Genomic DNA, 9,954 nt, shown 5'->3' with positions numbered 1-9,954 from the left:
TATATATACACATACATACATACACACACACACACACATATATATATATATATAATTATCATTATGATTATTTTGCATTGTCAGCCAAGTATATAGACTTAGGACTAATCTAAATCTTCTAAGCTTGTCAAAATATGAGAGATAATATTGGAATTACAGACAAAACTACTGCTAACAGTTAGGGTATCCAACCAATGAACCAATGTATTTTAATCATTCTAAGTTTTTCTTTATGGCTTTCAATACTCCTAGTTAGTCTGATATATCAAATTAACTATATTAATTACTAGGTTACTTTTTAGTATTGACCTATATAGGTAGTTTGCTTTGATGAGAAATGTTGTGACACCACACCTTGTTTTGCCAGTGATAGTTGCTGCATATCTGGTTAAACAAATAACAATCCTCTTGCAAAGCAGTTCTAAGTGTAACGAGGTTTGGTGTCTGTCAGATAAGTCAAAATATTCTAGAATGCCTCAGTTGGATTCAGGTTTGGGTTCCGTATTGGTCAAAGTATTTACGTATGTTTTGTCACAAATTATCATTGGATGTGATGTAGCACAGCCAGATCTATTACTATAAATGAGGTATAGACCTTCCCCAAATACCCCACCATTTTCTTGAATGTTGCAGTACAGTAAGATATTCATGGTTACCTTAACTATTACAAGGGGGCAGATTCTAGAGCAGTTATAACAGGTCTGTACAACATACTAGTCTAACTCCTTCAAGATTCTTTCACATCTGGATCCACTGTTTCACTGACTGGTATTTTTCTTTGTTCTCCACTTCCACTTTGAGAATCAAAAATGCAATAATATCCACAAAAAGCAGATGTACTGGCCTACAGTACTGCACACTCTAAGATCCCAATAAATGAATATAAAATACATGCTGGTTTGTTTCACAAAACCTTTCAAAGGTGTTATCTATTTTACACAGTCAAGCTATCACTGCACAAAATCACATTTACTGGCTTTTCATTTTCTGGGTGTATTGCCTTCAACAGATTTGGGGTACAAGAAGGTGAGCTTAAAAGTCTTGGACATTCACGCCACCTCAACTGCATTCACTAAACAACCTTCTTTGGCAGTTTATGAATTTCTATCTTCATAATATCTTGATTGCAACTGGCTGTTTGATGCAGCTTACTTTTACAAATCCTACAAAGCAGTGCATAATATGATTCACATGGAAATTCAGTGGAAACAGGCACATTTCTAACAGTGTGTTTCAGTACTATTCTTAGTAATGTAATATAAGTATTGCCACTTTCAATGGGTATTACAGTTGTGACCATTTTCAGTGTAATTGTTACACATTACAACTTCTATATTATATTATTACATTTCTCAACTTAATAATAAAAAAACATTGTAAGACAAGGGACACTCGTGTGTTTCACAAATGACTGCTTCAGAGTGCATACAAAATTTTTATACAAGTTTTCATTAACCAAAACTACCTTAAGGATTTCATAAAACCTAACTTTGAAAGTTTGCTTATTTTACTTCAATTAATGATCCTTTTTATTTACTTGCTTGCACTCAGCTTTTTCAGTGACATTTTTATATATTGCATGTAACAGGATGTACCTACTCCAATTACCACCTTTTTGTTTTACAATCTGAAAAACAGTAAAAAAATGATTACTAGAAACTAATTACATGAGTGTCAGAGAACAGTTTCATATTTTGCCAAGAATGCAACTTACTTGGAAGGCAGAATACCTTCCAGACTTTCTGGGTCTGTTATATGAAGGTAGGTAACGACGAATAGGATCCATTTCATTGATGTGTACAAGCCCATCAACTGTAAAAAGTAATGTATGGTGAGGTTATAAAGAAATGAAAAAAAAAAGTTTTTCTTTCCCAACCACTATGGATCATATTAATAGTTTTTAACTGTGCTTTATGCCTTATCTTTAAAAAAGTATGTTCTTAAACATAGCTTAAGAACAAGTTGCAATGCCAAAAATACTACTAGCACTGAGGATTCTTAACTCATGACCTAGAGCGGAGTGGTCATAGGCTTTTTTTGTAGGTTGCCTGTTACTCATAATTAAGACTATTTATTATCAACTGTAATTGTTATTATAAGAACTTTAGCAGCTCTTCTGGTAGAAGTTATTACATACATGTAATAAATACTAATTAGCTAAGCCAGAGGGAATAATCTGATCTAATGAAAAAAAAATCATTTTCAACTTGATTCTTGTTTTCTCTGTATGGAAGTAACTCAGTAAATCTCTATATCTCACAAACTAGGCAGATCAAATTAATATTATATCTACAATGACATCAAGAACACACATGCCTTAAAACACATTTAAACAACTGCTTTAACTCTCTTGCTATAGGCTCAGTTGAACCAGCTGTATTAGTGACCACAAATTGACTTTTATAGTTTCCATACTACAATTTCTAATATGTTTTTCGTATCTTCACAAAATTTCACAAGCTTCCAGTAATCATTAAGAGCCATTTATAGAGCAAAAATCAAAATTTTTATTGAAGTAATTTCACTAAACATTTCTCCATGAATATATGGATTGAAAGCGTTGACTGCTCGGAGTGGAGAGTGATTTTCATGTTAAGATTAAAAAAATACCTTTCTTCGTTTCAACAAACTCAAATTTCCTTTGCATAATCTTAAAAACCTCCTAAACAAATTTCAAACGTTTTTATTTTCAATAAAACTTTATATTTATCTGTTATTTTCTCTATCCTCACTCTATACAAGATTTGTCAATTTGACTGACCTCATAACCACCAAAAACAAAATTCGAAATACATCTAAATCAACCTTTTTTCTTCTAGAATGACTTCAGATTGTAATAGGAAACTACATTTGTTTATCCTAAATAGCTTTAAACTCATAATAGTATAACCTCTGTTTATACTTAAATTTTATCATTTTATTGTCCTTTGAATTGTGTCCCACTGATATTACCAACATAAAATTTTTAAATCACTTGGCAAACATGGAGCCAAGCATGTCCACTCTACACCTGTGATACATTGGGTAATAAAACATAAAAAAAAGAAGAGAGAGAGAGAGAGAGAAAAGAAGAAAATACATACAAAATAAATATCAGTAATTACCTTCAAAAGTTAGACTCAGGCCAGCAATCATATAACCTATGTACAATCCTGGACAAAAAACTAGCAAAAGCTTTTGCTTAGAAACTTTCAATACAAAAATTGCCTTTATATCTAACAGAAAATTAAAAACATTTTGTAAAAAACAAAAATGATAAAAAAACTATGTCCAATAAATTTATAAATTATATTTTTGATCTATGTATTGACGAACTAACACTTCGAGATTAGGCAAAAAACAAGCACCAATTTTAAGTGGGGAGGAAGGGTGTGAGGAGGAAAATACCTATCGGAAATAACTTTTCAGCACAGGAAAATTATAACTTTTGATATGGTATCTCTCACATGTATAGCTAGAATCCAACATTGACCTGGTGGCGAGACCAGTCCTAGGGATGTAGATAAGTATTGTTCACAAGCATCCAAAGAATACCACCTCTGTACCAGGTATACTATTTGCCCTGTTTGGTAATAGGTGTCACATACATAAGCAAAAATGAGGAGCACATCTAAAGAAGTAGAGAAAACTGGGCAGGTTTGAACCAAAATCTCACAAATGAAAGTAGGATCTCCATCCACAAATGTGAATGAAGGGAGAGCAAAAATGGATATGACCCTATGGTGGAGAGTGGCTTGGGCATGTCAGACCATACCTGGCAGGTCAACTCCAGTCCAAAACCAGATGGCATTGGCATACATCATCTAATCTGTGGTAGGAGAAGGGTCCACGATAACTTCACCTCAAGTTAAGTAAAATGGAAGGAGATAATTTCCATAACAATCTACAAAACAGGGCACATGTGTGTAAATCTACAACCAGTCATCCATGAACCTTACCATCAGAACAATAGAAGGAAGAGTTGTACCAATGTGGCAGTTCATGTCAAATCCAAAACCCATCAAACTTGTTCCACACAGCACAACATCAGCCTCTGGTAATGAACCCCCTAAGGTGGAGCAATAGAAGGACAACATTTGCCCCATGCAACATCATCCTCCAGATAGGACTGCACAGAAGCTGAAGCGCATGTGTTCACTGCATGTAGGTGTAATGTCAACTGGAAAGTTGCACAAGTGGCAAAACCCCTAAAACAAGGTAGGATGAGGGATCATGACAGATGTGTGAGGATTTATGTTGATTGGTCCACCTCTAATCCAAAACTACTCACTGGGAACCAACATCTAGGTGATGATAGAATAAGAGATCCCAATTTGAGGGGTGAACTGCAATGTGACGGATCTACTTGAAAGCAACATCATCCTCCAAATAGGGCCGCACAGAAGCTGGAGAGCAGCATCAACCACCAGGTCTCATCACACAGAAGTGGATTGCCTCTGTAAAAGATACACAACCTCATCCTCCAGATAGAATTGCACCAAAGCTGAGCACAGCTTCAACTTCCAGAACCCACCACACAGAGGAAGAGTGTATTTGTGAAATATTTGCAACATCATCCCCAGATAGGAGCATACAAAAGCTGGAGCCCAACCCCAAACCCCAGGTCCCACTGCACAGAAGTGGATCACCCCAAAAATTATATGAAACCTCATCCTCAGGATAGAACCACACAGAAGTTGGGCACAACATCAATCTCCAGTATAAACACATGAAGGTGATCACATTCAGGAGAATGCCTCCATGGCCCACCACCCCAGTGGCTCAGAACTGGAAAATGGCAAGGACTCCAATCATATTCCACTGGAAGAACATGGATGAGAATACGGTGGAGAGTCCAGAGGAAAATTGACACCAGAGACAGTGCAACGGGTGACCATGAAATCCCTATTTTGAAAAGCAGACTGCTGTTGATTTATTAAATTGAAAGGGATGGCAGGGATGGGCAGTTATCTTCCTCTGTTTTACCCATGAAAGTCCATGGGTCAGTATGGTCCAGAATGGGCATAACCATGAAGCAAATATATCGTAAGGAAAACCTACGAGTGCACGTTATATGCTATGGATATACATAGAGATTGTTGAGATCAGCCACTCCCTGAAGACAACTTTGGAGGGGGTGGATGTCCCATACAACTCTCATCAAGCTACCCCACACAACATCGACCTACTGGGGCCTAACCCCATTGAGGTGGAGTGTTAGGAGTAGCCCATGCAACATCAGCCCCAGACAGGACCATACACAGGCTGTAGTGCATGTATTACCAGCAGCATGTCCCATGTAACAATGGTCCACGGGACAATTAGATCCAGGATCCCATAACATCAACCCTCGTTACCCATAGCACAGGGTTGGAGCACCCGAGTCAATACCAGGGAGATATAATACCCCCGATATGTCTTATAGTAGGCCATACAGTGTGGAATTGGGTTAGATATGTAGCATATCTGGACAGGCAATGCTCACCAGTGAGCATGATTCAAGACATAAAAGGAGAGTAATAAATAGAAAAATAACTTACCAAGTCACAGGCAAATTGATAACATAAACATAAGAAGAGAAAAATAAACCGACCTGTGAAGCATTAGTAAGATGATGTAGAAGTTATGACACAAACTTCAGAAAACCGAAATTAAATGAGATAGACTTGGTAAAAAACTACAGTGAACAACCTAGAAATTGAACAAAAAAAAGTGAAAATATTGTGTGAAAAGTAATACAATGTTAAACACATCTGCACTTGATAACTGCCTAACAAGAAGTGATAGTTAAGTAGAATCAAATAGGAGTCACGTGTCAGGATGCTGTGTAGTACTCCTATTGGTTGAGGGTTGTAGCATGATGACTTGCATGCAAAGATGCTGTGAACCACATGGATCATGGAACAGGTGGGAATTTCAAGGCTTGTGGCATAGGAAAAAATCTTGCATATGGAAGGCAGCACTGAATGAGAATAGGTATACATGTTAGCAGAGGTAAGACACCCTATCGGAAGCAAAGCCTTTTGCTATCCAATTTTGAACTTACTTAGTAGCTGCGACATAATATAAAGACTCTGCCCCATCATGAAGAGATTTCCCACATCTCCTTCACTGCTTGGGACACGTGGTTGGGAGCCTGGTTCAGCTTTCTCATGCTCCAGACATTCAGGAGGAACATAGAAGTACTTAGGTACAATGGCATCTGTGGAAAACTAATCATGTTAAACTTGTATAAACTTATGTATTTACAATATAATACAATGAAAAAAAAATATTTTAGTGTTTGTGAAAGTAATAAATGTAATTATACAGAAATTCATCTGTTACAACAGTCAGTCAGATTTCTAAAGTATTCTCTTAACAATAATTAAGGTAGTCAATGCTACAATCATCATTAATACATAACTTAAGTCAGCACACACACACACATTATGTGAAAAATTGAACTGTATTATACCTACAATTTTTATTAATATTTTGATGTTACAAGACTGATAACTAAGACAGTTAAAAATGTAAATATTTACCTCCATACTTATCTCTCTTCAAGCGTGGATGCAACATATGCTGGTATTTCTTTACTTGCTCTTCATTTCCTTTAAATATTCCTAAGATAAAAAATAAAATCTTTTAACACAAGTGACATTTCATAACTTTTATTTATGTTTAACCAAAAAGTTAATTTTGATAAAAATAACTGATAATATGGGACAAAACAGTGATGCAACAGCAGGTTTAGTAAATACATTTATTAAATTATGCCAACAGTATGGTCATAATATCTGGAAAGTACACATATTATAGACTGGTATTACCCAAACAGTGGCAATAAGATACAAAGTGTGATACAGTGATCATAATATGATACATTACATGGTAAGTTTAACAACAGTGAATTAAGCTAGCATTAGTTACAAAAGAGGGTCTGGTGGTGATAACACTGACAAATTTAACCCTATTTGGTATAATATAATAAATTTGCATATATGTTTTGATAATCTAATAGCACTTATTAACTTCTTAAGTTTACTTCGAAGTTAATTCTTCACAATGTCATAAAGAAATATATAGGAATTATATTCTGGAAAAAACTGCTAATACATGGCTATCCAGAAGAGTAATTTCTAGCAACTAGATTCAGCAAGTTTTCATTTAAATATATAGAGGGCTCTTGGTGCCACATTCATGAAAAAGGTAATTTCATAAGGTCTTTATTATGAATAAGTATTGTGATTCTTGGCTCATGATACATTACGAATATCATCTGCTTATGCCTCAATTTTTAATATTGTTGTAATGATTTCTATTGTTGTTTGGTTTCTTTTGGATAATTCTATAATAAGAATCATGAAAAGTCCAGCCCACTTAATGCTGACAAAACATTGTTTATTTCTTAAATTCGAATTTCCACATTTAGTATAACCATGTTCAACTGCAAGCTAACTTCACAAATAACCTACATCTAATAGAAATTTCACTAGCTTGCTAACTTCATATCTCTAATCCTTTATCAAAACAAACTCAATATTCACAGGACTGTACTTAATATCCACCAATTACTAAATAACTAACAAATTCACTTACTAAACAATTCACTTTTATGCATACATACATACACACACACACACACACACATATATATATGGCTCAAATTATTTCCTAACTTTGTAGAAAGTTTCAGACATTAAAGACACACTTTGATTTATTTACTTCAAATTTCATTACGATTGAACAACAATGGAAGTTTTCAGAAACATCTTGATTAAAACAAAGCTATAGCACTATCAATAGCACTGGTGAGTCAAGCCTTCACTAGTAAGTACAAGGTATGAAGTAACTAAATCTAACACTCCTCTTCCAAATAAATAATAAGAAAGCTTTAGAGAGATCACATCTTCCTTCATCAAGGGTATTCTAGACAAATGTTCATCTATGATATTACATTCCTTAACAAGAAACTAAATTCATCAACACTTACCATCAAGAATCATGAAAATGAAAAACATAGGCCATTCACACTCAATGTTCTCAAATTCCTAAGTAATCGGGAAATAAAAAATACATTAATACAATAACTAGATATATTATAAAATCATACAACAAAAATTCTTAATAAATTAAGTTTGCCAAACATTGTAAGTAATGTGTTTGTTCTTTCAGATGCAAGTGTATGTTGGCAAATAATCATCCATAAACATAACTCACTCATTCTCACTATAATAAATAAATCACATGATTACTTTACTTTTTATCTAACTAGCAATATTTTCTAATCCAGTAGTACAACTCATCTGTCAGTCATATGATGATAAACACTGATCTCAATTCTGTATAATGTGTTTATTGTTGATTTGTTCTTTACATAGATATGCCAAGTATTGTAAACATCCACATATGTCAAGCTGAAAAAATACAAGTATCTGGATAGCACTGTACAACCTATAAAACATTATTTACAGGTGCATGCTATTAGTAGTACTAATAACTTGGCTAATTTAATTTATAATGTAGAACTAAAAAAATACAGTTTTTGGCATTCAGCATGTATGTCATTTCTCCAGACTACACGAGTTTTGTCTTATGTTATGCATATTACTTAAATAAAGCACCCTGGGAGATCGCAGTCTTTTTTTATAGTGTTGAGGTAGTTGAGACTAATGTTGATGTCCTAGTGTACTATATTTGTACTCACTGCTCTCAAAAGTATATTTTTAGTTTTATTTCCATTTCATAAAAATATCCAAACCATTAGATACATGCTATAATCACCAACTGAATTTAATTTACTTGATTATTAGTATTGTAGTATATTTGGATTAAGGATAAAAAAAATAGCTCTAACTTTTATTGAAGATAAACATTACTTACTTTTGTTTCTCCTGACTCATAATATTTACGAGTTATATCTTCCTCCACTGTGCCATAACCATCTCTCAGAAACCTCTTAAAGCCATAACTTCCCTGTAGTTTCCTCAGAATTTTGTCTTTGGTACGACTATAAATAAGCTCATCATGCGTGGCAAAACACGGAAAACTAATGACTGGAAGCAGAGCTGCATCTATGTTCTAAACACACAAAATTTGCCACAGACATATAGCTTTTGATAACTTTAACAGTTTCTATAGCTAAAAAAAAGTTATAACACATTAATCAAAAAGAACACTGTGAAGAATCATGATACCATCTTAAGTAACTTCCAGTACTTGGTACAACTACCTATCTGACAAAAAACAATAGATATGAAAATATTAAAAGCAGAGATATTATTTATCTATAAGTACACTTTCTATAAATACAGTACTACATTATCTAAATTTCTAAAATTCAAATTAGGATCTAGTTATACATAGATGATGATCTATTTCACTGAAGAACTGTTAATCAGACCTTCTCCACATTTTATTTCACCATCTTATGATATCACTAATTAATAAGCTTTGTGTTCATACATCAATGGTTATGTGTGCATTAATACCACTACTGGTGTTTGACATCTACTGATGTCACTCTTCTTCTGACACAATCAGACATGGAAGGAAGTAAATACCTACTGAAATTTCATTTCAATTTGTTAACTGATAACAGCAATGACCTAGAATCGTCAAAATAAGCAGTAAGGGAGGATTCCATGGCCAAGTGGGTGAAAGTATCCTTTCCAAGAAGAAAAGAAAAATACTTAAAAGGGTATCTGCTTAACCCTATCTTGATGGGTCATGTGTCAAAGGCCATGTCATCACATTAGTTGACTTGCATTAAAAATTTATTGAACTATTACTTTATGGATCTAAGTTAATAAGTTTGGTATCAAATTGTAGCTTATATTTCAAATTTTAGTATTATACATTAGTTAATTTCTTAATTTAAAAGTAAATATTAAAAAAAACCAGCTAAACCTCAATTTTTGTGTGTGACATGGTATGTTGAATGCAGCACTGGTTCAAATTAGATGATTGTGATGTCAAAATACAAAATAT

General features: G+C 33.9%; 1 protein-coding gene across 5 annotated transcripts in view; it reads right to left on the bottom strand.

The window, feature by feature from the left end:
• LOC106458900 (probable phosphorylase b kinase regulatory subunit beta) overlaps positions 1-9,954 on the bottom strand; it is a 103,843-nt gene that overhangs the window by 53,648 nt on the left and 40,241 nt on the right. For all 5 annotated transcript variants that reach the window (XM_022385255.1, XM_022385258.1, XM_013918464.2 and 2 more), the window contains 5 exons: positions 8,848-9,045; positions 7,958-8,015; positions 6,507-6,587; positions 6,026-6,181; positions 1,715-1,812 (listed from right to left, as the gene is read on the bottom strand). In XM_022385255.1, the coding sequence (XP_022240963.1) occupies positions 1,715-1,812; positions 6,026-6,181; positions 6,507-6,587; positions 7,958-8,015; positions 8,848-9,045 (591 nt within the window). The remainder of the gene's footprint in view (positions 1-1,714; positions 1,813-6,025; positions 6,182-6,506; positions 6,588-7,957; positions 8,016-8,847; positions 9,046-9,954) is intronic.

Source organism: Limulus polyphemus, unplaced genomic scaffold (assembly GCF_000517525.1).
Source record: "Limulus polyphemus unplaced genomic scaffold, Limulus_polyphemus-2.1.2 Scaffold530, whole genome shotgun sequence".
In the NCBI taxonomy this organism is placed as follows: domain Eukaryota; kingdom Metazoa; phylum Arthropoda; class Merostomata; order Xiphosura; family Limulidae; genus Limulus; species Limulus polyphemus.
The sequence above is the reverse complement of the archived record's forward strand: the minus strand, read 5'-3'. Positions and strand labels throughout refer to the sequence as shown.